This window comes from Panthera leo, chromosome B3 (genome assembly GCF_018350215.1).
Source record: "Panthera leo isolate Ple1 chromosome B3, P.leo_Ple1_pat1.1, whole genome shotgun sequence".
Taxonomy (NCBI): Eukaryota; Metazoa; Chordata; class Mammalia; order Carnivora; family Felidae; genus Panthera; species Panthera leo.
In genome coordinates this window covers 71,610,990-71,637,902 of record NC_056684.1, presented here as the reverse complement: position 1 = coordinate 71,637,902, position 26,913 = coordinate 71,610,990, and the positions used below count along the sequence as shown (strand labels likewise).

The 26,913-nt window shown below is 49.3% G+C and overlaps 2 protein-coding genes and 1 pseudogene across 6 annotated transcripts; 1 reads left to right on the top strand and 2 right to left on the bottom strand.

Annotated features, from left to right (window-relative positions):
- Positions 1-4,643: 4,643 nt before the first annotated feature.
- Positions 4,644-4,954, bottom strand: LOC122221266 (annotated as a pseudogene).
- A 7,056-nt stretch (positions 4,955-12,010) lies between these two features.
- ZNF219 (zinc finger protein 219) lies at positions 12,011-26,680 on the top strand. Of its 5 annotated transcripts, none has more exons than XM_042942625.1 (5): positions 12,011-12,240; positions 23,164-23,255; positions 23,548-24,955; positions 25,266-25,397; positions 25,621-26,680. In XM_042942625.1, exons 2-5 carry the CDS (start codon positions 23,250-23,252, stop codon positions 26,220-26,222), a joined length of 2,148 nt encoding a protein of 715 aa, XP_042798559.1. In that variant the 5' UTR covers positions 12,011-12,240; positions 23,164-23,249; the 3' UTR covers positions 26,223-26,680. The 5 variants fall into 5 exon arrangements, with proteins under 5 accessions (XP_042798559.1, XP_042798558.1, XP_042798557.1 ...); XM_042942624.1 differs by lacking the exon at positions 12,011-12,240 and adding an exon at positions 17,768-17,944; XM_042942623.1 differs by lacking the exon at positions 12,011-12,240 and adding an exon at positions 18,406-18,442.
- On the bottom strand, positions 13,133-15,404 carry TMEM253 (transmembrane protein 253). The gene is made up of 6 exons (XM_042942628.1): positions 15,297-15,404; positions 14,837-14,947; positions 14,688-14,744; positions 14,263-14,373; positions 13,998-14,144; positions 13,133-13,635 (listed from the first exon to the last, which is right to left on the bottom strand). Exons 1-6 carry the CDS (start codon positions 15,402-15,404, stop codon positions 13,555-13,557), a joined length of 615 nt encoding a protein of 204 aa, XP_042798562.1. The 3' UTR covers positions 13,133-13,554.
- Positions 26,681-26,913: the final 233 nt, after the last annotated feature.

Here is a 26,913-nt window from a genome sequence, read left to right as displayed (position 1 = left end):
TTAACCATCAAGGCGATATAACATGGTGGTTAACTGCATGAACTCTAGAGTAAGGACTGCTGGATATGATTGGCTCTTTCACTTACCAGCTGGTGACATCAGTGTGTGACACTGCTCGACCTTCCTGTGCTTCATTTTCCTTATCTGTAAAATAGGGATAATAGTGCCTGCTTCTTAGCGATGTTATGAGATTTAGGTGAGTTAAAACACTGTAAGTGCTTAAGATAGTGTCAAGCACATAGTAAGCATGACAAAGGTACATGTAAATATTATTATTAGAAATGTAGGTCGGGCACCTGGGTGGCTCAGTCATTGAGTGACCAACTCTTGATTTCCGCTCAGGTCACGATCCCAGGATTGTGGGATCGAGACACACATTGCCCTCTGCCTTACGTGTGGAAACTGCTTAGACTTCTCTGCTTCTCTTTCTCTGTCTCTGTTTCTGCCCCTCTCCCCCATTCTTGCTTTTTCTCTCTGAAAAAAAAAAAAAAAAAGAAATGAAGGTATCAGGTATCATTAGTAGTAGCAGTAGTATAAATGCTACATAATTGCTCATAACTGTTATTTTCTCAGGCCCCTTCCAAAGGCCTTTTCATGAACACGGACCACATTTGCAGCCCTTCTGTCCTGCAACCCAGTGGCCAGCTGTAGTCAGAGGTCACAGTTTGACCACAGGTTTCTAACTGCTTCTCTGACTTGTTTTGAAATTCCCAGGTGCTGTCTGTCACACATTGCTCCAAAAGCAATTTCTCCTCTGCAGCACTGAATATGATTTGGTTGCATCCTCGTTCTTTTTGCCTTTGCCTTTTTGAATTCTCCCTCACAATAATGACATTTTTGAGTCTGTGAGTTAGCTATGCAAGAGGTTTATTTTTTTTTTCTTTCTAAGCACGTGTTTACTTGTTTCTGAATATTCTCTTCCATTTTCAGTGTAATAGTTTCCAGATTCTTTGGTGTTATTTACCTTTAAAACTTTACCTTTTGGAGGTGCCTGGGTGGCTCAGTCAGTTAAGCGTCTGACTCTTGGTTTCGGCTCAGGTCATGATCTCACAGTTCATGAGATAGAGCCCCATGTTGGCCTCTGTGCTGATGGTGAGGAGCCTGCTTGGGATTCTGTGTCTCCCTCTCTCTTTGCCCCTCCCCTGCTCATGCTCTCTCTCTCTCAAAAATAAGTAAATAACTTTAAAAAATTTTTAAAAGAAAGATCTCATCTGCCCAGATTATATAAATATATACCTATATTTCTTCTCATATTTTTATGGTTTTGATTTTTTTCATTTAAGTTGTTAATCATCTAGAGTTTATTTTGGCGTAAAGTTGATGATAGAAGTATAACTTAATTTATTTGCAAATGGGTATTCATTTGTTCCAACATCATTTATTGAAAAAAATCATTTCTTTTAAGATTTTATTTTTAAGTAATCTCTACACCCAGTGCGGGGCTTGCACTTACAACCCTGAGATCAAGAGTCCCATGCTCCACTGACTGAGCCAGCCAGGTGCCCTGAGAAAAATCAGTTTGTAATTAACTGACTGTTGAGAAGTAGTGCCATTAAAATATATTAAATCTCTGTATATACTTGAGCTCTCTTTTTAAATATATATTTTTAAGTAAGTTCTATACCCAACATGGGACTTGAAATCAAGAGTTTCATACTCAACCAGCTGAGCTAGCCAGGCACACCCACTTGAGCTCTTTCTTTTTTTTTTTTTTTTTTTTTTTTTACTCTATTCTGTTCCATTCATCTATCTGTCTATTCTGGTGCCAATACCACACTGTTTTAATGTTTTTAATCTTTCTAATATATATTAATAGCTGATAGACCAGGTCTCACCTTATTACTTGTTAGAAGCTTTCTCTTTCCTTTCCTCTCTTCCTTCCTTCTTTTCATGATCATTTGTTTATTCTTCTAGAAGCACTTTACAGCAACCATTGAGAACAAAGTGGAAAACTTGAAGTAGCAGCTGTGGAAACTGACAGCTGCCAATAGTAGTATTATGGTGTAGCCTTTAAGAACTAGTTGCAGTTTGAGATCACGAATTTGTTGTGGCACCAGCTGCCACATTTGAATGACTTTCTGCAATGGCATTATAATTGTTAATGTTTCAGCAGACTGAATAAGTCAGAATATTACACGGGAGCTTGTATGTTGAGTAGAATGCCTTTTAAGGTTCCTTCTGGCTTAGTCTATTTATTCAGTAAATATTGAATGTCTCCTATACGTCATTCACTTGGCTAAGTTCTGAGGTCTTAAGGACAAACAAAATGTTTCTCACTTCAAAGGTGGACACATAAATGATACTTTCAATTGTAGGGGAAGAAAAAACTTCTCTATCCTCTTAGGTTTAGTAGCTGGAGTTTGCAAATTAGATTGACATAAGTCAAATTAACAGGATAAAAGGCATACAAATTTTTATGTTAATATTTTAATTTTTCTGTGCACAGAGGGCTTTCATAGAGAAGAGATGGAGACCCAAAGAGGAGATTAGATACAAAGCATTACATACCATTTTATTTTTTTTTAATTTTTTTTAATGTTTATTTATTTTTGAGACAGAGAGAGGCAGAGCATGAATGGGGGAGGGTCACAGAGAGAGGGAGACACAGAATCCAAAGCAGGCTCCAGGCTCTGAGCTGTCAGCACAGAGCCTGACACGGGGCTTGAACTCATGGACCAAGAGATAATGACCTGAGCTGAAGTCGGACGCTCAACCGACTGAGCCACCCAGGCGCCCCATTACATACCATTTTAATAAAGAGTCAGAAATTAGGGGATCCTGGCTGGCTCAGTCGGAAAAGCATGGGACTCTACCTCGGGGTTTTGAGTGCGAGCTGCACATTGGATATAGAGATTACTTAAATAAATAGAACTTTAAAAAAAAAGTTTGAGATTATAACTGACAAGACAAAGGAAAGGGGTTTGGGCTTCGAGGGGAGGTAAATTGTAGAAAAGCAAATATATGGGGGAAATTGATGGAAGATAAGGGTTATTTTAGTAAGGTTTGTTTGTGCAGACCCATCACAGTGGTGGCACTCCATCTGCAGTGATAATGCTAGTCTTTCCTCCTCCTGCTTGGGGAGAGGGGAGGGGAAGAGCTTCACAAAGGGAACTTTATATCCCACTTTAAGGCAGATGGGGGAAGGCAGAGAGTTCTTTCTGAGTTTGCTGCTTCTTATTTGCCTTCAGCTCCAAACAATCCTTATGCCGATATGGCATATTCTGATCCCCTTCACAATAAAATGTTGTAAGTATAGAACTATGCATAGAGCACTAAGGCAGTATTGAACAGTATAGTCTGGGTGCTAGTGGGAGAGGTCAGGGAAGCTTCCCAAAGTAGGTGAGGACGGAACTGAGTCTTTAAGGATCAGTAGCTGTTGTGAAGGGCTGTTGTAGGGCTAGGACTAGATACAACAGCTTGAATAATGCATGGAAGAAAGAAATATATGCACTGGGGGCGCCTGGATGGCTCAGTCGGTTGAGCGTCCGACTTTGGTTCAGGTCATGATCTCACGGTTCATGGGTTCAGATCCCACATCGGGGTCTGCGCTGACAGCGCAGAGCCTGCCTGGGAGTCTCTCTCTCTGCCCCTCACCCTGCTTGCTCTCTCCGTCTCAAAATAAATAAATAAACTTGAAAAAAAAAAGAAAGAAATATATGTGCCCAAATCAGATGTTCTGACTTATTTTTTCATGATATGGCTTTCACCTCCTACTAGTGTTTTTATTTATTTATTTAATTTTTTCCATGATCTGTGATTTTGTTTTTCATTATCTTAAGCCTTAACACACAATTTACAAATTTGTGTTGATGACATATCTCCTCTACTTTAACCCACTAGTTGGCAATAGCCATTACCAGTCATACATATATATGGTAATTCCACAGTTGTGTTTTAAATAGCTGTTTAGAAGACAACCCCAAATTATAACTTCGTAAAGAATTCACAAGCCAAGGCTGCTGCTATACCTTATACCTGAATTTTAAAAGCATCTGACCTTGCAAATCATCTATAAAATGTGAGAACTGTTAATATTCTTGATTTAATGTTATACATTAACCACACTAAAATGCCTTTCATTAAGCAAAAGGCAACATTTTAAATGGCATAGTTAAGACTAAAAAGATAAAGTGGACATTGCCAGCTTATCTTCAGCCCTTGCCTTTAACAGGCTAACAAACAACTTGAAACACAGCTGAGTCTTGCTGTTCTGATACAGTGAAGGGATTTCCTTAGTATTTAAATATATTAATATAATATAAATCTATTTTATATAAATCTAAATATAAAAATATAAATCTAAATATATACATTTGTATAAATCTAAATATAAAACCAATCTTCTATAAGTTTAAACATGGCATTTACCATCTCTGTGAAAAGCTGAACATTATTAATTAATTCCAATCTATTTTTCGAAGGGGAAAATGGGGACAGCACTTGCTGAACCAGAATTACTATCAAAGTTTAAAAAGCTGATCATATTCATTTAACCACAAACTAATCTTATTTAAATCAGGACTGTCCAAAAGAAATAGTCCATGATCTGAATTCTGGTGTATGAGATCAATTTAAATATGGTACACATAAAAAAAAGTCATGAGACATTTTTGTTTTGTAATAAATAAGGCAATCGCCAAATATTAATCCTTAGTAGCTTTTTTGAGATAAGCTATCAAGTCTGCTCTTTCCCCTGCCTTCTTAATGCCAGCGAAGATCATTTTTGTTCTAGAGTATACTTCCTGGGATTCTTCAAGTACTCTATCAGTGTCTCCTCTCCCCAGGTGACTCCTTTGTTCTTGTTGGCATCCGTGTAAGAAAATGCAGGGGCTTGACCTGTCTTTTGCCCAAATAAACCATGGAGATTTGGCCCAGTCTTGTGCTTGCCTCCCTTTTCCACAGTATAGCACTGAGCACATTTCTGAACAAAAATCTTCTTGCCCTTCTCAAAGTGACCCAATTTTTTTTTAACGTTTATTTATTTTTGACAGAGGGGAGAGAAAGAGAGTGAGAGTGGAAGAGGGGAAGAGAGAGAGGGAGACACAGAATCTGAAGCAGGCTCCAGCCTCTGAGCTGTCAGGCTCAGACCCTGGGCTTGAACTCATGAACTGTGAGCTCATGACCTTAGCCGAGGTCTGATGCTTAACCGACTGAGCACCCAGGTGCCCCTCAACATCACCCATTTTTAAATCACTCTTTGGTCGTGCATGAAATGAAGGTGCCTGCTCATAAACCATGGGCCCTGCTCTCTATTTATTTTTTATTTAAGTAATGTCTATGCCCAATGTGGGGCTTGAACTCAGAACCCTGGGATCAAGAGTCGCCAGCTCTACTGACTGAGCTAGACAGGAGCCCCCACTACTAGTGTTCTAATTGTTTTGCCTTCTCAGTAATGTCTGCAACAAACAGCACTGACCCCCACCCTCCAGCCCATCACTGAGTCAATACTGTCATTGTCATCATCATCATCATATCATCATCATCCCTGGGCTAATCAAAAAGAAAACAGTGAGAGGCCGAGGGGCACCTGGGTGGCTCAGTCAGTTAGGTGTCTGACTCTTGATTTTGGCTCAGGTTGTGATCTCACAGTTTGTGAGATCGAGCCCCGAGTCAGGTCCCGAGCTGACAACATGGAGCCTGCTTGGGATTATCTCTCTCCCCATCTCTCTCTCTGTTCCCTCCCCATTTGTGTGTATGCTCTCTCTCTCTAAAAAAAAAAAAAAAAAAAAAAAATTAAAATTAAAAATAAATAAATAAAAGAGTGAGAGTAAGAGGGTGAAGTGCAAAGATAGGGTGGAAGTGTCTATCATACACATTAATAATTTTGTTTTAAATGTTAAGGCTGCATGCCAATGCCACCTTCCTCAGATTGCTGTCACTGAAGAGTGAAGGGAGAGGATGTGGGAGATGGCACTGGAAAGGCAGGCAGGGGCCAGGTCATAGGGGTCATTGTATCATTTATAAAACTTGAATTTGGTGCATCTGGGTGGCTCAGTGGGTTGAGCATCTGACTCTTGATTTCAGCTCAGGTCACAATCTCACAGTTTGTGGAATCGAGCCCCAAGTGGGGCTTTGCGCTGACAGTGAGGAGACTGCTTGGGATTCTCTGTTTCCCTCTCTCTCTGCCCCTCCCCCGTTTGCTCTCTCCCTCTCTCTCTCTCTCTCCAAATAAATAAATAAACATCTAAAAAAATAACAAAATAAAAAAACTTGGACTTGATCTTATAGGTGATGGGGACAACTGAAGGGCTTTTAAGCAGGGAAGCCATGTGGTCACATTTGTGTGGTTACATGGAAGATGTATGAGAAGGACAAGACTGGAGGCACAGAAACTTTATGAAGTTTTTCCTGTGGTCTAGGTGAAGAAGTGAGGGCCTAAGGTGGGGCAGTGGTGAAGGAGAGAACTGATTCAAGAGCAGGAGGAGAATCTATAGAACATGGGAGCATTTGGCCATAGGAAATGAGGGAGAAGAGTTTAGCATGCAGCTTGTGTAACCAAATGAAAATATCAGTTAAGACAGAAAATTCAGAGGAGGAATAAGAGGCGGACAGTGGGGGTAGGATTTCGGGCTTGGGATGTGCAATATGGCTCTTGTAGGCCTTTGTACGTCTCTTCTTTTTCAGTATAAGAATCTGGGTGAAGTTAGACATTAAGTTCTTGAAATCTTATATCTCTCTAAGGCATTGGTTTTCAAGGAGGAGGCTGTTTTGCTCCCCAGGAGACATTGGCAGTGTCTGAGACAGTTTCAATTGTCACAACTGGGGGAGAGGGGGGAGGGGTGCTATTGGTATCTAGTGGTTAGAGGTCAGGGCTGCTGCTAAGCATTCTACATTCCCCAGGACAGCCTTTCACAACAAAGAGCTATCTGGTCCAAATGTCAGTAGTCAGGGTTGATAAACTCTGTTCTAGAGACTAGAGGAATCTTTTACACCTTACTTTACAATTTTGCCCAGGGCCAGGCATTCAAATTAGAGAGGATGGATGTGTCAATTAAAAACATCACCATTGATGAAAAACCAAATCCTACTGTTGTAAAATAAATTAGAGGTCATCTGTTCTTTTTTTTTTTTTCATGTTTATTTATTTTTGAGAGAGAGAGAGAGAGACAGAGACAGAACGTGAGTGGGGGAGGGGCAGAGAGAGAGGGAGACACAGAATAGAAGCAGGATCCAGGCTCTGAGCTGTCAGCACAGAGTCTGACGCAGGGCTTGAACTCAAGAACTGTGAGATCATAACCTGAGTCGAAGTTGGACGCTTAATTGTCTGAGCCACCCAGGCACCCCAAAGGTCATCTGTTCTAATCATTCAGTTGATATATATATATATATATATTTTAATGTTTATTTATTTATTTTGAGAGAGAGAGCATGAGCAGGGGAGAGGGGCAGAGAGTGAGAGAGAATCCCAAGCAGGCTCCACACTTAGTGTGGAGCCCAACGCAAGGCTCAATCCCATGACCCAAAGCAGGCTCTGTGCTGACAGCAGAGAGCCCGATGAGGGGCTTGAACTCATGAGCCATGAGATCATGACCTAAGCCAAAGTCAAACGCTTAACCGACTGAGCCACCCAGGCATCCCCAAACAAGAAAACTTTATAAAGGCAAGGTAAAATAGCCAAGAATCAACAAGGAGAACTTATTAATTTTGGACAGAATATAGGAAAAGTTTCTAATAAAAATAAACCGAAGATTCAGATGATAAGTAGAATAAAAAATAACATGGAGTATAAAATAATGAAATAAGGCAGAAAAAATATACACAAAGGAAAAACAAAAGAAATGGAAGACAACTCCCATTAAGTAAATAGCATCTGAATTTTCAAGAGAAGCACTACACACGGATGGCTTAGTAGCAAGCCATCTAGTGTGAGGCCCTAAGAAATTATACAAGGAGGCCCTTCCCCCTGAATTTTTATACTGGGGGAAAGCTGGTTAAAATAAACACCAAGGGTGTCCTCTTCCTCCTCCCCTTCTAGGGTTAGGGGTAATGGGGTTGTGGTACAATCAGGGCTCTCCATAGAAAGGTGAACATACAGAAAGTATACGGGAGGGGCTAACATGAGGGACAGTTCTACACATTTGCTTTAACAACTGGAAAGTTTTTAATACAGTATTATAGTGAAAAAAAAATAGCATCAACTAAAAGTGTTTTCTGCCTTTCCCCTCTTGCAGAGTCACTGCTCAGTCACAAGTAGCTCAGATTCCCTGTACCCTAGAGAGGGGCCTCTGATCAGTACAGGGCACAGATCCTGTCATGTTTATAGGAAACGTTACCTCACACCGACCGCCCTGCCTCTGTCCTGCTCAAACCCGTCAATCAAATACCGAACTTGGAGGAGCATGGGCTGGGCAAGCCAAGATGAAGCGTGGACACAAAGCAACACCGAATGGGCCTAGCCAAGAAAAAGGAATCCAGAAACCCAACGGGGTAATCTCTCCTCCCTGAGATTAAGAACATCCCAGCCCTGGGATGGTAGAGGCAAGAGGCTGCGGATCATTCATCCGACCAGGCAGGCGAGGCGATCTCCCATTACTCCTGGGTAGTTGACGGTGGCTCAAGTCCAGCCCCGCAGAGCAGACACGGAGGCCTGCTGGGGTGAGGAGGACACGGAAGGGCCCTGCGCCTCCCGCCTGCTCGCCGCGTCCAGGTTCCCCGCCAGGCCGCGGTGCCTCGGCCCTGGTGGACCCGCTGCAGGGGAGGGATATGGGGAGCATCTCGCTGCTTGAAGAGGTTCTTTCTCCAACAGAGCCCCTGCTACACGCCATTACCTTGCGGGAAGGCTCTTTGTGAGACCTCGACCCGGGCAGCCAAGAGGCCACGAGATGGCAGCAGAGGACACAGCCCAGCACAGAAACCCTAAACTATTTGCAAAAGCAGGTATTTAATTTGGGAGATACCGTCTGTTGTCTATAATCTTGTATTCAAGGCCAGAAAAAAATGACTGAATTTCAAAGAAATGAGGGCAAAATTCATCAACACGGAGAATTTCTCAATCACCACAGAATTCAGCTGCATATGAAGCCACATGTGAATCGGTCATTTCTACAGTGCTTAAAGCAAGGGATAGGGGTCAAGGCCTTGAAAAACTGACGTCAGCAGGAACCTTGTCACAGTCACTTCTTTCTGTGAAGTTCCAATAGGCAGTAATTCAAGTAAAATATGAGTGACTTTCACAGAGGCTGCCAAAGTGATAAGGGTGATTGCTGGGAAGATTTGTAGCAAAGCAGAATGCTTTCCCGCAGCAGCCAGGACTCTGGAGACAAGCAGTGTGGGGGAGAATAATGAAGATCACAGGATGTCTCAGACCATCTTCATTCGCAGCTGGGAGAAGATAATGCATATGGAAGGGGCATTAGTAACACTGAGACTAAATCTCTGATCTTCTGACTTCTCATCTAATCATCTAATGCTCCTTCCATTCTAACCCCTCACCTGCCCCCAACACCAGTTGTTAAAACTAAAAATATCTCTAGACATTGGCAAATAACTCCTAGTGGGCAAAATTCCCCCTCCCTGAGAACTAATGCTGTAGAGAGATATTGATTTAAAAAAAAAAAAAAGAAAAAAAAGGTTAAGAACACAATGTCTCTCCAAGAGTCTTGAATTTCAGAAAAGACCTCGAAGGCCTACAAGAAGTGTATTGCACACCCAAAACCTGAATTCCCATCATATGTTTGAATAACAAGGAGACTAAAATTGAAAGACTCTAGGCTGAATCTGATCCTCAATTTGAAAAGAAAAATATTGTTCTCAACATTGAAAAAATTTAAAAAAATTTTTTAACGATTTATTTATTTATTTATTATATTATTTATGTCTCACACGAGAGACAGAGTGTGAGCGGGGAAGGGGCAGAGAGAGGAAACACAGAATCTGAAGCATGTTTCAGGCTGTCAACACAGAGTCCGACAGCGGGCTCGAGCCCACAAACTGTGAGATCGTGACCTGAGCCAAAGTCAGACACTTAACTGACTGAGCCACCCAGGTATCCCTAAAATATTTTTTTTAATGTTTATTTATTTTTGAGAGAGACAGAGAGACAGAGACAGAGAGAGAGCATGAACGGGGAGGGGCAGAGACAGAGGGAGACACAGAATTAGAAACAGGCTTCAGGCTCTGAGCTGTCAGCACAGAGTCCTATATAGGACTTGAACTCACGGACCGTGAGATCATGACCTGAGCTGAAGATGGACGCTTAGCCGACTAAGCCACCCAGATGCCCCTCAACATTTTAAAATCAGAAGAGCTCACATTTAACAAGTTAGGATTTCTGACTTTTATAGGAAAATTGGAACTATGCCAGTACCAGGCCCACAGTCCCACATTTGCAATAATTGGGTAGAGTGGAGTAAGGGTAACTGAGGGTAACGTCTTTTTTTATTTTTGAGAGAGAGAGAGAGAGAGAGAGAGAGAGAGAGAGAGAGAGAGAGAGACGGGGCGGGGGGGTCGGGGTGGTAGGGTGTGAGAGAATCTGCTGACAGTGTGGAGCCTGAAGCTGGGCTCCATCTCATGAGCTGTGAGATCCTGACCTGAGCTGAAACAGAGTCCTATGCATAACCCACTGAGCCACCCAGGCGCCCCAGAGGGGAACATCTTGAAGTAGAATGTGTGCTCTCTGGTTTGCTACAGTTGCCACCAATCCTTGTTACCTCATACTCTATCTCTTTCACTCCTTTACACTACTCCATAACCCTGTAGGCAATTTATTTTCAGCCTCTGGAGTGCCTTGTAGTTTCAAAGTATTTTTCCATGTGTGATTTTATTTTAGCCTTGATATTCCAATAAGGCAGAGATGATAAATACTATGATTATAACCTCCATGTAAGCAAAATGTAGTTCCAAAAGGTTGACTTCCCAAAATGTACACAACAAAACCAGAATCTAAAGTTCCAGGCTCCCAGTCCTATTATTTTTTTGAAAAGTTTCTATGAAAAACTGCATTTAGGGGTGCCAAGCTGGCTCAGTGGATGGAGCATGCAACTCTTGATCTGGGGTCTCTGAGTTTGAGCCCCATGTTGGGTGTAGAGATTACTTAAAAAATAAAACAAAATCTTTAAAAAAAACAACTGCATTTAGTGGTTCATGTAAAAAAAAAAATAGAGGTAGATATAGGCATAATTGCTGGAATGGGTGAGTTCCATCTGCTAAGCTGCTCAAGAATCACCACAAATGATTTAACATTTTTCCTTTTAATGAAATATTTCTGCTTCACTTCTTCCAGACATTTGAAAAGATTGCCCTTCTAGCCCTCTTCAAGTTGGGTGTGGCTATAATGACTGGCTTTGGCCAATGGAGTGAAAGTGGTGTATGTCCTGTTGAGGCAAAAGCATTTAAGAGCCCATGAACAACTCATGCTTACTTCACTCGGGTGGGGGTGGGGGACTCTAAGTCTCATGGTAATTTAGGTAGGATCTCAAAATGGTGGTGCTCTAACAGCTTGGGTACCTTGAGTAACTTCTAAAGAGTAGAGCTCACTGCCAGACTACTCTAGACACGTACTGTGAGACCAACATTTGTGGTTGAAAGCCATTAAGACTTGGGCATTTTGGGAGTGCCTGGTTGGCTTAGTAGGGAAAGCATGTGACTCTTAATCTCAGGGTTGTGGGTTCAAGCCCACTCTGCTCACAGAGCTTACTTAAGGGAAGAAAAAAACTGGTGCATTGTTACCAAAGCCTAGCCTAACCTGACTGATAAGGTTCATTTGTACAGTGGTTGAGCTTCTCCAAGAACCAGAATTCCTAGACTTCTGATCCTATCACTAAAAGCTGTCGATCCTATCTGGAAGACACAGTGAATTGTTTTTGTTTTTTGGTTTTTTTTACCCCCAATTTCCTCATCCACCACCATCTTCTGACTTTGAAGAAAATAATTTTCGCAGTCTTGCACACATAAGCTCTGCATTATTGTGGCGGTTAGACTGGGAGGAGAAGGGGGAGGCCCAGATCTTGTTTTCTCCATTCAAGAGCCTAATTCCAGAACTGTCTCCACCCACTAGTACTCACACAACCTTGTCATAGGGCGACTATCACCACTCCCAAGGTGTCACAAACAGAAAGGAGCTCTGCCGCTGGCACCACTGCAATGTCAGGGCAAGGCAGCCAGGCTGCGCTCTTTCCTCACTGATGCCTGGGCTTGACTAAGTTCGGAGAAGCAGCATTCTCTAGGGAAAGAAGCCTTCTCAAGTGGGAACAAAAATGAGTGTGAGGCGCACACCCATCCTGGGCACTATGTGAATTTGGGGTGAGTTCTCTTAGTACTCCAGCTGTAGTCAATTTCTAGTTTCTCTAGCGGCTGGTGCTACTGGGTCTCCCAGTTTTCCTGGGCTTTTCTCAAGCCCACTTGAGCTTGTCATCTTTGCACACGTGCGAAGGTCATAAACTGTGGGGGTTGAGCCCAACCAGAGCTTCAACAACCGGACGCTGCCGGGATCAAAGGTCGGCGGGGCTGCGAGAGGCTGAGCCTGCGCAGTCCCGCTCCCGCCTTGGAGAGAAAGGGTGGCAGCAACGCGGGCTCGTTACACCGGCGTGCTCGCAAGAGGCGGGAAAATTTTAGCTCGGGTCGCCGCGTCCTTTCCTCTTCTTGCCCCATCCACCCATCTGCCCCACGCGCCCGTCCTCGTCCGGCACCGGGGCCCGAAGGGAGGGGGACGAGAAGGGCCTTGGGCTTCTGACTCATCATCTCCAACCCCTTTCTCGCGCGCGCTCCAAGTCTCAGGACTCTGGATTTGGGCTCTATGGGAGGGGGCGCGGCGCCAGCATTTGGGGCACGCAGCTTTGCCGAGGGCCAGCTCCCAGCCCCAGCTCGTCCCCGAAGCTGCCAGAGGGAGGGCTGTGGACCCACAGTCAGCTCTCAGTTGCCGTGATTGGGGCGGCGGCGCCCCCGCGCAGGATAACCCGCCCGGCTCCTCCCTGCACCCAGGGCCAGTGGTCGCGTCCGAGGAAACTCTCGGCTAGGCCCCGACTTACAGCGCCTCGCGTCACTCAGCAGATGCACAGCGCCCCCATCCCGGAGGGAAGGCTCTTTATTTCCCATCAGGCCAGGGGGCAGAGGGGCATCCTGGGACTCGTAGTCTTTGTTAGAGTAGAAGGGACCGGGATCGAAAGAGAAAACTAAAGCCCCCGTGGATTGACTTCCAAGAGGCGCATACGGGAACCCGGGCTTGGAGTATGGGATTGTGAAATGTGGAAAGAAGAGAAATAAGTGAGATCAGACAGATGCGAAGCTGTATGGGGAGGCTATGGGTAAGGAGGGGAAGGATGGAAGGGAGAAGTGAGTACAGCTGAAAAGTTGGCTTAAGGATGTCCTGCAGGCGGGCAGCTTTTCAGGCTAGTGAGGTGAGGGAATACTCTGGTTTAGGTATAGCTTCCCCTAGCGAGGAAGGGAAGAGAAAGGGGCCGAGTCCGAATGAAATTGAAGGCACTCCACTGGACTTCATGTAGGTCTCAGAGGACTGACTCCATCTAGCTTCTGAGTTCTGTGGAGTGGGGACAGGAGGGTCTGGAAACTGCTCCTGACGGGTAGCAGAGCAGGACTTCTCTGCCTCCCCTCGCCAGCTCACTCATTTGTTCCATTTGCTGTGCTAGCCACCATGGGGCCATTCTCCAAATCAGCAACTTCCTCCAACTCAGAGAGACCCTAAAAGCCAGATAGGTGTGAGGGGAGCAAACTGTAGGGGTGAGGAAGGGGGGAATCCCAGACAGAAACAACTTCCTCCTGTTCTTCCATTTTTTCTTGTTCCAATAGTCCTTCCTTTTAGGCAGCTTCCTAACGCTGTCCCACATTTCTAGTCCCAGGCATTTAGACGCCCAGCTCCCTCTTACCCACCACTATGAGAGAAACGTCTAAAACCAGAAAACCAGTTTCTGGCTACAACTCCTTCTCCCTCTCCACCTCCCACCAACCCCATGGTTTTCCCTTAAGTGCCACTGACCACAATAGCCAGTGAAAAAATCAGCTGCTAGCTAACTGCTCCATACTGTCCTCCAAGCCCTGAATACCTCCTGCAGCTCCTGGTAGTGCAGACTCTGGGTCCGGCAGCATCCTGGCTTCCTCTGGCTCAGCAGGAATAGAGAGTGTGCTGAGAGGAGCACTCCCCCTAAGGTGAAGGTCTCAGCGCTGAGCTCCACCACCAGCAAGCCAGCCAGCTGCAGGTAGACAGGGCTGAGAATGCTACAGGGGACCCAGCACCTGTTTGCTCTTGCCCCTTTCCCTCTCCATCTCCTCTTGCCTCCTCATCCTCCCACCTTCTTTATTCACCCATACCTGGGAGGGGGCAGTTGGGGCAGGCCCCAAGGCTGTCTTCATCACCTCGACCACCACCACGATGAAGCCCAAGATCAGATTGAAGATGTTGAGTATCATCATGGCCTGCACCTGCCAGTGAGCCAGCTCAGCTCTGCCCAGCCTAGGGGACTCATTGCAATCCCACGCCCCACCTACAGCCTAGCCCCAAAACAAAACTTAGCTCCTATTCCTCCACCTCCAAACAGGGCCATCAGCCCTCTAACTTTCTTGCTTTCTCTCCTTTTAGGCCAGTCAGGGGCAGAGAGCTGACAGGATTAGTTAACATCTAGCCACTTCCTGGGCTGAGTCCTGCGTGTGTGTGTGTGTGTGTGTGTGTGTGTGTGTGTGTGTGTTTGGTGGGGGGCAGTGTTGGAGAACAGTGCTGTATTCTCTTCCCCTCTCACCTTCCAGAGGCGGGGTGATCTGCGCAGCTCAAGGGTAACCATCCCAGTGAGGAGACCCTGAATGTTGAGAAAGGCAAATGTTGAGCTCTGCCCTGTGAGGGAGGGGCTTCCAGGATCTTCCTTCCACCCTTCCTTGTGGTGGGTCTTACCAAAGCTCCAGGCACAAGTGGCAGCGCCGTGGCCATGTGACAAGCAGAATTCAGGCAGGCAACAGAGACAGCAAAGGGCATCACAGCCACAGCCAGCCATAGCTGGCTCACCTGGAGGCCAGACACAGGGGAGTTGAAGGGGATCCAGAGATCAGCAATTGGGAGGAATGCATGTTGGCAGAAAGTAGTCAACCAAGGACAAGTAAAGGAATGGGATATTATTTAATATTTTCTGCCTCCTGTCCAATTTTAGTTACTTACCTATGTGTTTTCCCCACATGATGGAAGCTAGTTAGAGATTAAGGGTCCTGCTTCATTGTTCTATGCCTTCTCCACCCTCCTCCCACTCAGAGCCTAGCACAGTTTCAGGCACATGGTGGGTGCTCCCTAAAAATGGACGGAATTGAATTGGGATACAAGTGGGCATGCTGAAGCTTGGGGTGGGGCAGCCTGGCCTCACCGCCAGCACCAAGAGGTGCCCACTCTGCCTGTGCCTTGCCCAGTGCTGTAGCTTTTCCAGACGAACACTGGGTCTCTCCTGTTCCCGCTGAGCAGGTCTCTCCTCCATGGCTCCCTTGACCACTGGAGTTCAATGCTTCCTAGGCTGGGAGAAATGCATTATGGCACCTAGCAGGAGATAGCACATGCAGCAATATCTCTTTGAGCTGTCCCTCTGCCCACTTCCAATATCCAGGGAGTTGAGCCTCAGGGCCTCACACCTACCTAGTCTGAAGGAGCTACTCCAAGGAGATGGGGCCCAGCCTGGCCTGGAGCTCCTAGCAGGGTCTGGTAGCTTAGAGCAGACAATAAACTTGTGCTGGCAGAGACAGGCTGTCAGGGCTGGGTGTGGTGGGGCAAAGGTCCCCATGAAGGCCTAAGGATCCAGGGAGTGGCCATGGGCAAACCCAGCCTCAGTTCATTCCACAAGGCAGTTCATTCCTGCCTTGCTCTGTCCTTTCCTGTTGCCCCCCTCTCTGCCCATCCTGAGTCTTCTGATTGTTCACCTCATCCCCATGGACACTACCACCCTGGGCCTCAGTTTCCCCACATTTCCATCTAATCTTTCTCCTCCCCTTGTTTGGTTTTTGTTTGCTTGTTTGTTTGTTTGCTTCCTCTTCAAATTACTGGCTGTTTCTAGGGAAATCCCATATTACTGTCTAGTTTGGTCCCCTGTCATTACCACTTGCAGATTTGTCTCAAGACCAGGCAAGGTTTAATTCCCCTGCCTTCCTGTCTCTCACTTTCTAGACAGTTTCTCCTCTCTCCTTCCTTTCTTGAAGGATTTACTTTGGATTGGATACTAAGTAGATGGGGATCCCTACTTATAGTGGGGATTGTTTCTCAGTGTTAATTTGCAGCTAGATATGTATAAGATTGTCCCTAAATGGTCAGTTTTGGGAAGGACATCAATGAATATTTTTTTAAGTTAATTTTAAAATTTATTTATTTATTTTGAGAGAGAGAGTGTGCACAAGTGTGAGTGCAAGCCGGGGAGGGCAGAGAGAGAGAGGGAGGGAGAGAATCCCAAGCAGGTTCCATGCTGTCAGAGTGGAGCCCATTGTGGGGCTCGATACCATGACCCTGGGATCATGACCTGAGCCAGAACCAAGAGTTGGACACTCAACGGACTGAGCCACCCAGGCACCCCTACTGATGAATATTTTTGAGAGACAGAAGTTGCCTTGCAGTCAGGTGCCTGGACTAGAATCTCAGCTCTGTCACTCCCAGCTGTGTGAACTTAGATACACTATTCTACCTATTTGAACCTCACTTTGTTCAACCTGAATGATAAAAAGGGGGCTAATGATATGGCTATGAGAGGTTGTTGACTCATGGAGGGTACTTAATAACCATCAGTGGTGTGACGAGGTCACACTGATGTGCCTGATGCCTGTATACTAAAAGCTTATTCAGAAGCTAAGTTGGGGGTGGGGGGCATTTATTTCTACAGTGAGAAGCAGAACCAGCTAGCCCCAAATATATACTCTATGGAGCAAAAATAGGAAAGACACATCTTGGTGCAGAGCCTGAGATCTGAAGAAAACTGAACCTATGTTCAAATCCCAGATCTACCAGGGTGACCTTGGGCAAATTACTTAATGTTTCCTTATCTATAAAGGGAAGTTAGTAATACTGATCTCAATACAATACTCAAGGGGTTGCCTTGAGTATTAAAAGAAAATGCAACGAACTAGCTCAGCCCAGTACCTGGCACATAAGTGCTCAACAATTGTTAGTGGCTATTATCATTATTATTACTGATGGTAGAAGACTGGGCAGAAGAGTCCTGGGAGTTAGTACCAAGAGGCAGGGTCCTGGATGGCAAGCGGCCCTTTGAAAGCCACTTCTGCCCTGCTTAGTGCTGGTCCAACACTCATTGGAGCATTGTGTCCACTTTTCTTTCCTGTGGAGTGGGAATCACACTTAAAGGGATTTGGAGAAGTTGTGTGTCTACTCCCTCTTCAGTCCCCATGTGCATTAATTCTATTTGGTGGCAATGGCCTTACAGAATTTGAAATGTTAGGCTTGCTCTGATGATCCCTGAGCTGGTAGGCCAGTGGAAAGAGACGCTTCAGCTTCATTCTCCTTACCTGTATATGCAGACTGATTATATTTCAGAGTGTTATTGTAAGGATTCTACACTATTAAATATGTAAACAGGCATTCGGTAAATACTGATAAAATCTGAGTGTACTATTTACAAATTTGTAGCCCCCGTCTAGATTACAGTCTGCTCATGGGAGGGTATCACAACCCCCCTCATATGTTCATCCCCCACAGTGCTGAGCACAGTGCCTGGCACTTAGTAAGCAATCAGTAAATATTTGTTGTATTGAAGAGCCATTAAAGTGACTTAAGGAGTGGAAAAGAGAATTCGAGAGGAAGGAGCAGGAATTGTTTATCAAGAACAGAAAGGACCGAAGAGTAACTTTAATAATGTTTCTTATACGGCAGACATTAACTATCTCTATAATCGCCCCTCCTCCTCCTCCCCAAAAAGAGAGACAGAAATTGTAAGGGAGAGGCTTTGAGATAAAACCCCAGGAAGAACTTCCCGAGTCTGTGCATGTTGGGGCAGAAAGAGCGGCAGAGCCAACTCCTTCCCTGGTATGTCCGGGTTTAGGGTGGGAGGGGCAGTCCGGCTTGGAGGCTGGGGGAAGGACGAGATGACCTTTCAAAATCTCTTCCAGTCTCCCGTTGGAATCGTCTGTGCGTCCCACCCCCGCTCACTCCCTCCCTCCCTCCGACAGCGCCCCCAGTCTCCAAACTGCCCGCACCCCGCCCCTGGCGGCCGCCTCTCGCGGCTCCCGGGGTCCCCAGCTCCCTGTCCCCGGAGCCAGAGCCCCGCTCCCGCTCCCGCGCGGCTCCCAGCCCCGCCGCGCCGCCCCCCGCATGCTAATGGCCGGGCCGCCTCCCGCCGCACACAATGCGGGCCAGGGCCGGGGGCGGGGGACCGGGGAGGGGGCGGGGGCCGGGCCGGGGGCGGGGGGGCCGGGGCCCGGCGCATCTCCCCCGGCCCCACGTAACGCTGACGCCCGCGCCGCCGGCCCGCCGCCCGCCGCCGCCGCCGCCGCCGCCCGCTCCGCCGCCGCCCGCCCGGGGCTCGTGAGTAGCCGCTCCCCCCACTCCCGGCCCCCCCCTCCGCCACCCGGCCCCCGCCCCCGGCCCCCTCCCCCCCACCCGGAGGGGGGGCCCGCTCCGCGCGCCCGGCTCGGAGCAGGTGCAGGGGGCGGGGGCGGGGGAGGGGCGCCGGCTCGGCCCCAAGCAAACTTCGCCCAGAGCTCCTGGGGGGGCGGGGTGGGGGCGGCGGCTTCGGAAGCCCGGAGAGCTGGGGGGCCTCGAGGAAGGGGGGGGCCAGGTGGGGAAGACGGGAAAGCGGACACCAAAGGGGAAAGGCCAGCGTTGGGGGGGGCGCGCGGGCGTCTTTGTAGGGGCCCGAAGGCAGGGCGCGAGGGGCCTTGGGGGTGCAGGGCGGCTGAGCCGGGAGCCAGAGTGGATGAGCGCCCCCCGGCCCAGGTAGGGCTGATGGAAGAGGGGGAAGGGACCCAAACTCTCCCGGAGCGGGGGGTGGGGGAGGGGAGAGGATGGGGGGTGCTTCCCTCTCTGCGTCCCAAACAAAGTGTCACAAAGAGCTCGGCCGGCGGCAGCGGCGGAGGCGGCTGCAACTCAGCTTTTGTTCTCCCGGCCCGGGTAGCTGAGCCCTGGCCTCCCAGTCTCCCAACCCTGCCCCCCCCCCCAAATCATCCTTCTAGCTTATCTTCCCCGGGAGGGGACTGGGGTGCTGCTGGAAGAATCTCTTGTGCAGGATCACAGGTCCTGCCCTACTTGCCAACCTACTTCTGGGAGGGAGATTTTCCCAGAGTCTCTTTTGCCCACCCCCCCACCCCCTAATCTGAGGACTGAGGCTCATATGGGTGCTAAGGCTCTGACCTTTCTAGGGTCAGCTCCAGGTAAGGGGACTTAGGGTTGGCTCCATTCCCCCTCCCCAAAATCAAGGTTCTCTAGAACTTTCAGAAGAGGGGTCAAGTTGGGACATGCCTCTGGAATAAGATTCACTGTGGTGGGGTGGCAGTAAGTCAGCAGGTGAACCTTCCTCTTGTCTCCTGCTGCACATTTGGAGTCAATGACTGAGGTGCCATGCCCCCAAATCAGGACCGTGAGGATGGAGGGAAGGAAGCTTTAGCAAGGACTCAGCGTAAAAGATGGGCATGCTGTGTTGTGGGGTCAATTTAGAGGAATTCCCTGAGCAGTAAGGTTCAGAAGGCCATGGAGAGGAGACCATAAAAGTGAGCTACTGGCATGTGGTTGTGTGATAAAAGTGATCTTGACTCTAGACCCCCTAAGAAGCTCTCTTTCTTTCTAACGTCATCTAGTGTAGTGTTAATCATAATTGGTAGTGGACTTCAGAGGTGTAGGGTTCTCAACAGAGGGAAAAACATCAAGTATTAGAAATGAACAATGACCGAGGCTTAGTTACAACTATACCTCAGAAATCCTGAATCCTTGCCCCTTACACTCTGACTCTAAAAACTTTTGAACCACAGACTTGAAGGACAATCTTCTAGGTCCTTCAGTCAGCAGATGCTTCTATGTACCTGACCTTGTTTCTAAGACTCCTCTCACCAACCCTTCCATTCTTCCCTAACTCGGTTAAGGTTTGATGGTCCACATCCCCCTTCCCCACCAGCTTTCCTAGCACATAAAAATAATTGGCCTGTTACTTTAGAAGGAATTATGATCCCTAGCCCTAGCCCTATATCCATGTAGAACCCAAATAAGGTCCAGATAACCCCTGATTCCCAGTGGGAGTGGAAAGTAGGTCAGTACTACTGTCTGGCCAAATCTCGTGGATGGTGTTTAGGGCTTGACTATAGAAAACTCTAATTATTGCTCACAGGCAAAACATGCATGATCTGGGTTCTAAGCCAGTTCATAGATCTTGGACCCTGTCAGTGCTGTCTCCTATTGAAAAACAAACAAACACAAACTCATGGGATCACGTGCCTGGGACCTCCTTTGGTGCGGAGATGATTCAGGAGGTCTTGACTGGGCCTAGGAAGGTGTCTAAGTGGGTTTTGTTTATTTGAGGCTACCCTCTGGGGTACCCTGTTTGGGAATTCACCTTCAATTTGGGCCTTCTTATGTATCACTTTTTTTTTTCTGACCTGGAAAATGCTATGTGCAAAGCAAGTCTTTGTTTTTGTTTTGTTTTGGAGAAGGAAACTTTGCCCTGTTCCTGCTCTACTTGCCTTATATATGAGGTCAGCCTCCCATGAGGTATTTTGCTTGCTGTCCTACAGGCAGTTTTAGGGGCCCTAGAATCTTCTCAGAATCAGAATATGTGCCCATAGGTTAGTCAGCTATGACCATGCAGTATTCCCAGCCTCCCCCCCCCCTCCTCCCCCACCATCTGCTTCCTCTGAATATACCAGATTGGCTGTACACCAGGATGTTCCGGGAATCCCCAGGAGAGCAACAGAATGTGATGGACCCAAATACGATGCCTCAGTAACTCATTCCAGGATGTACAAACTGTAACTGTCAGGACACTCCTTATAGCTAATTAAAATTCTTCTAGTTACATCTATTTTCTATTACATTTATCTATTTTCAGTGACATCCAAAAGGCCAAAATAATCCCTCTGGTATCACTGTTCCCCCGGCCCGCTTCCCCATGGTTCCCAGATAGGAATTTTTAAAAATCCTCTAGCTTTTCTCAGTGCTTTATCTGTGGTGCTAAAATGGCAAATGTGGCCCTTCTAGCACTTCCTAGCTCTTTCTATGGTACTGAGGTGGCCAAAGTGGCTCCTCTGGTAGCCCACTGCACTCTCCATGGTACTGAAGGGATGACCATTTATTTCAACATCCCTCTGGGGTCCAGAAGAGTCCTGTGACTCAGAACCACAAATTTTCAAGCTGGAAGGGACCATCAGTATAAATTAGTTCAACCTTCTTGTTTTACAGATGAGTAAACTGGGAGGTTAAGTGATTTACTGAAGGTTGCAGGGCTATTAATAGTCAGACTGGACCCACAATAGCCTGTACTCTTTGGTCCTACTCTTTAATTCACCTTTCCTGAGACTACTCACTGAGTCTAGCTGGGCTCTTAGTCTCAGGAAAGGGGTTTATTTGGAGGATCCAGAAGATGACCATGGATGCTCTAATTTGGAACTACAGAAATGCAAATATTAAAGATGGTGGTGGAGGTTGTTTAGTGACCCTTGGATGAGGACACTTTGCCAGTCAACCTCCTGTTCATAAAATTCCCTTAACCCAGATTTCACATGTAACAGGTACCTTCCCCTTCATAGACTCTTATCACATTCATTAAATGTCAAAAATTAAAGAAGGCTTGGACCTCCAGAGGCTTTTCTCTTTGCTGATAAGCAGGGCTGACTCCTGGCCCAGTTCTCTTCTGTTAAAGATCCTTAAGCAAAGTAATGCTTGAGTCCTTTTCTTTCTCACTAACCCATTTCAGTTTCACAATGGCTATTGTAAGGAAGTTCTTTATATCTCAAATATTCTTTCTATCTCAGGCAAGAAAAATAGGTTAGGTCTACATTCATCTGGCCTCGACCAGACACAATTCTATATGTAAGTAGGAAGTTAGGCTGGCTGACTTCTGGTTGTCCTCTCAGGCCTATTTCTATGAATGTTAATTCTGGGGTTGTTTCTAAGTCCTAATGCTAACCTCTGCAGCTTAGAATCAGGAGAGCCCTCCTCCCCGCCCCCCCCCCCCCCCCCCCCATCTTCTCAGTGCTCTTCTCCTTCCTCAGAACTGGAGCTCTGCACATCCCAGGCCCAGGGAATTTCAGCCTGGAGAATTTTAACCCTTTCCTGCTCAGAGCATGTGCTGAGCCCCTATCTGTGCAGATGGCCCAGCCCCGCCCCCGTCCCTCACTCCAGCCTCTTGAGCTCAGAGCCAGTGTAATCCTCCTCTTGTGTGAGGGAGCCTCTCCCCTGCAGAGAGGAGGAAAGCCTGCCTCGGAACAGCCCTGGACAAAGGGGCTGAGATGCCCCATCAAACTGCAGGCTCCAAGGTTTGAAACACGGGGATGAATCCTATCCGGTATTTGCAGTTTTTAACCCCTTCCCCAGGCCAGCAGAGCCCCTTAACTTCCACTCCTCCCCCAACTCTCTCTTCATTCCCTCTCCCTCTGGCTCTCTCCCCCTTCATGCCCCTCCCCCTCTGTCTGTCTCCAGACTCTCTGCTGCTGGGAGGTGTTTCTCTCCCATGCATGAATGAGTCTCTGTAATGAATGGAAATGAATGGATCAGGAATCCAGGCGGAGGGAGGGAGAATGAGGGGGAAAAGACAGAAAGACAGGATAAGGGCAGAAGGAAGGACTGTGGAGTATGGAAGGTTGTTTGGCTGGCTGGTCAGTTAGGGGTCTGAGAGCAACTAGTCCCACTTGGATAACTGGGGAGCATGGCAGGCCCACCCCATTTGCTCATCAAGCTGTATAGCCTGACTTAAATGAGAGAAGGGTGTATTGTGATGGTTTCCACCACCAGGGGGTGGTGATGGTGGTGGTAGTTGTTGTTGTTGTTGGTGGTGGTTAGTGGCAGAGGTGGTGGTGGTGGTGGTGGTTTGGACTAAGCATGTAAAATGAATAATTTGGGGGAAGACAGCTGGGTTATCAGGGAGCCTGTGGGCTGGGCAAATTTTGAAGACAGTAGTCCCCTCCTGTCTCAGGATACAAGGAAGGAGAATGAAGGGATAGGTTTCAGCTAAGAGTGCTAAGAGTATGGGGTTGGGGGTGCTTCTTTCCACTGCTGAAAACCAGGGCTCATCTTTTCCTCCAAATCTGTCTCCCTTGCTTTAGCTCTTCAGCACCTGTTGCCTTCACTAGCAGCTTTTCCTCCTCCTCTTCCCTGCACTCCCAAGAACCAAAGAATGTGAAGGGGGTCCATGGAGGTGAGTGAAGAAGCTCTGGCTTGAACCTGCAAGTACTTACAACCATACTCCTCTCCCTCCCTGTTTCTCTCTCTCTCTGACTTCCCATTATTAGAAGTTATGTCTGTGGCCCCAACAGCTCAATTCCCATTCACATCCCACCTCCCCCACGGTGAGTGGGAAGGGCACTTGGTGTTCTTGATTCAGGCCCCAACCCACCCTCCCTCGGGTGTTCTTCTGGCCTTCTGCGCCCTTGCTTTTCCCACAGCTCTCCCTTCTCCACCCCTTGCACTGTTACCATCTTTTTTCACAGGGCTCACGTCCCCGTGCCCCGGGCGGCCACTTAGCGCCCTCCCCGCCAGCATTCGACGGCGAACTGGATCTGCAGCGCTACTCCAACGGGCCAGGCGTGAGCGCCGGGTCTCCAGGGATGGGAGCAGTGGGCTGGTCCGAGAGTCGCGCAGGCGAAAGGCGCTTCCCCTGCCCTGTATGCGGGAAGCGCTTCCGCTTCAACTCTATCCTGGCTTTGCACCTGCGGGCGCACCCGGGCGCCCAGGCCTTCCAGTGCCCGCACTGTGGCCACCGCGCAGCGCAGCGGGCCCTGCTGCGCTCGCACCTGCGCACGCACCAGCCCGAGCGCCCGCGTAGCCCGGCCGCACGCCTGTTGCTGGAGTTGGAGGAGCGCGCGCTACTGCGCGAGGCCCGGCTGGGGAGAGCCCGAAGTTCAGGGGGCATGCAGTCCACCCCTGCCACCGAAGGCCTGGCGCGGCCCCAGGCTCCTTCGTCGTCCACTTTCCGTTGCCCTTTCTGCAAAGGCAAGTTTCGCACCGCGGCGGAGCGCGAACGCCACCTGCACATCCTGCACAGGCCCTGGAAGTGCGGCCTGTGCAGTTTTGGCTCCAGCCAGGAGGAGGAGCTGCTGCATCACAGCCTGACGGCCCACGGAGCTCCTGAGCGCCCCCTGGCGGCCTCCTCGGCTGCGCCCCAGCCTCAGCCTCCACCCCAACCTGAACCCAGATCGGTCCCAGAGTCTGAGCCGGAGCCCGAACGTGAGGCAGCTCCCGCCCCCGCTCCTGCTGCTCCCGAGGACCCCCCAGCACCCCCGGAGTTCCGCTGTCAAGTGTGTGGCCAGAGCTTTACGCAGTCCTGGTTTCTCAAGGGCCACATGCGCAAGCACAAGGCCTCCTTCGATCACGCGTGTCCCGTGTGTGGCCGCTGCTTCAAGGAGCCCTGGTTCCTTAAGAACCACATGAAGGTGCACGCCAGCAAGCTGGGCCCGTTGCGTGCCCCGGGTCCTGGTTCCGGGGCGGCCCGGGCCCCTCAGCCTCCTGACCTGGGCCTGCTGGCCTATGAGCCACTGGGCCCCGCGCTCCTCTTGGCCCCAGCACCCACTCCGGCAGAGCGCCGTGAGCCTCCGAGTCTCCTGGGCTATCTGAGCCTTCGAGCTGGCGAGGCTCGGCCCAATGGTGAGGGCACTGAGCCTGGGGCTGGCCGCAGCTTCGGAGGCTTCCGCCCACTGCCCTCCACTCTCCCGGCCCGGGCTCGCCGGCATCGCGCCGAGGAGCCAGAGGAGGAAGAGGAGGTGGTGGAGGCGGAGGAGGAGACCTGGGCCCGGAGCAGGGCGTTGGGCCCTCTGGCTTCACTGCATCCCCGCCCAGGCGAGGGGCCAGGGCACTCTGCGCCTGCCGCGGGGACCCAAGCAAGGTCCACCGCCACGCAGGGTATGTAAGGGGTCTTTTCTCTCCAAGGTTTCCACACCCTGGGCCCACTCTGATGCCACCACTGCCCTCCTGTCCCCTCCTTTTAAAAAGACCTGTCTCTTAATTCTCCATTTTTTTTCCGCTCCTGGAGGCCACTTTTCACAGGCACAGCACCACTCACAACAAATCCACCCCCTCAGGTTCCCTCAAATGTACTGTTTGCTTCTGGGCCTGGAGGGGAAGGAATCCTAAAGGGTGGGTGTGGGGACGCATGGCCCTGATAGGGTTAGGGCAAAGGGCCATTCTGACTTCCTTAATGTGTGTATTGCAGAAGAGAATGGGCTGTTAGTTGGAGGGTCCCGGCCTGAAGGGGGCCGGGGAGCCACAGGAAAGGATTGCCCCTTCTGTGGAAAATCTTTCCGCTCAGCGCATCACCTTAAAGTGCACCTGCGAGTGCACACAGGTGAGGGGACCAGTCTCTGGGGTGGGGAGGGAATTGGAGGGCAGGAAGAGAGATGAGAGGGGTACCAGATCCGGATTGCTGCTTTGTTAAATCAGAGGGGGTGGGGTGGCAGTGTTTTTTTTTTTTTTTCTTCTGGTCCAGAGGGGTCTGTATCTAGAGCGAAATGTGGGTGGGGGTGAGCGGTGATTGTGCCTCTGTGACCCTGTCCCACCCGTTTCTCCAGGCGAGCGCCCCTACAAGTGTCCGCACTGCGACTACGCGGGCACCCAATCCGGCTCGCTCAAGTATCACCTGCAGCGCCACCACCGAGAGCAGAGAAGCGGAGCAGGCCCCGGACCGCCCCCGGAGCCACCGCCCCCTTCCCAGCGGGGTTCCGCACAGCCGTCGGGAGCCAAGACGGCTCCGCAGCCTGCGACCTGGGTGGAGGGCGCGGCGAACCCCCGGCCCCCTTCGAGCGCTGCGCCGGGGTCCCGTCGGAAGCCTGCCAGCCCTGGGAGGACCCTGCGCAACGGGCGAGGCGGTGAGGCCGAACCCCTGGACCTGTCCCTGCGGGCGGGGCCAGGAGGCGAGGCTGGGCCGGGGGGTGCCCTCCACCGATGCCTCTTCTGCCCCTTCGCCACTGGAGCGCCTGAGCTCATGGCCTTGCACCTGCAAGTGCACCACAGCCGCAGGGCTCGGGGCCGCAGGCCGCCCCAGGCCGATGCGTCCCCGTCCTACACCCCTGTACAGTCGGGAGAGACCCCTCCCAGTCCTCCGCAGGAAGGGGAGGAGGGCCCCGGGCTGTCGAGATCAGGAGAGGCGGGGCTGGGGGGACAGGAACGGTAGGGAGCCCTCTTAGGGGCGGTTAGCTTAGTGAGCTTACCCCGCGGGAGCGGGGGAGCGCTAGAGGTAGTTGGGTAGAGCAGCCAGCAGGGGGCAGCGTGGGACCCATATCCCAGCCCCAGGCGGACCAGAGGTGGAGGGGGTGGAGGGCGTAGGAGGGTGGGCGGGCGCTACCCACCCAGCCCAGGGGAGTCACAGTGCCTTAGAAGTGGCAGGGGTGAGGATCAAAGAACGGGGTCCCAGGGCTGGCAGAGGGCTGTGTCCCTGTTGAGGAGCCGCTCTGCCAGTCTTTGCTGGTCCATAGGCGTGAGAGTTTATTTTTGTACAATGGGTGGGGGTGGGGGGCACTGTACCCTTCTAGCCCCTTCAGGGGCCCTGTAGACGTCGCTATTTTTGGTACGATTACTGTCATCCCTGTCGCAGAGTTGTGTCCCCAATAAACAGGTGTCTTGAGGCACAGGGCACTGTGTCTGTCTGCCTATGTCCTGTCCTCCTTCAGCCATTTTGTTCAGAAATAATTCACTTCAGGCACTTAGTAATCACACCCAAAGAGCTTAATGAGAAATGAGGAATCTTGGGCTTTACCCTCAGACTTTTGGCTTCAGCAGCTCTGGGGCAGGGCCAGGAATTAGCATTTAACAAGTAGCCTAGGAGATTCTCATGCACTGTGGTCTAAGGACCTCATTTTGAGAAC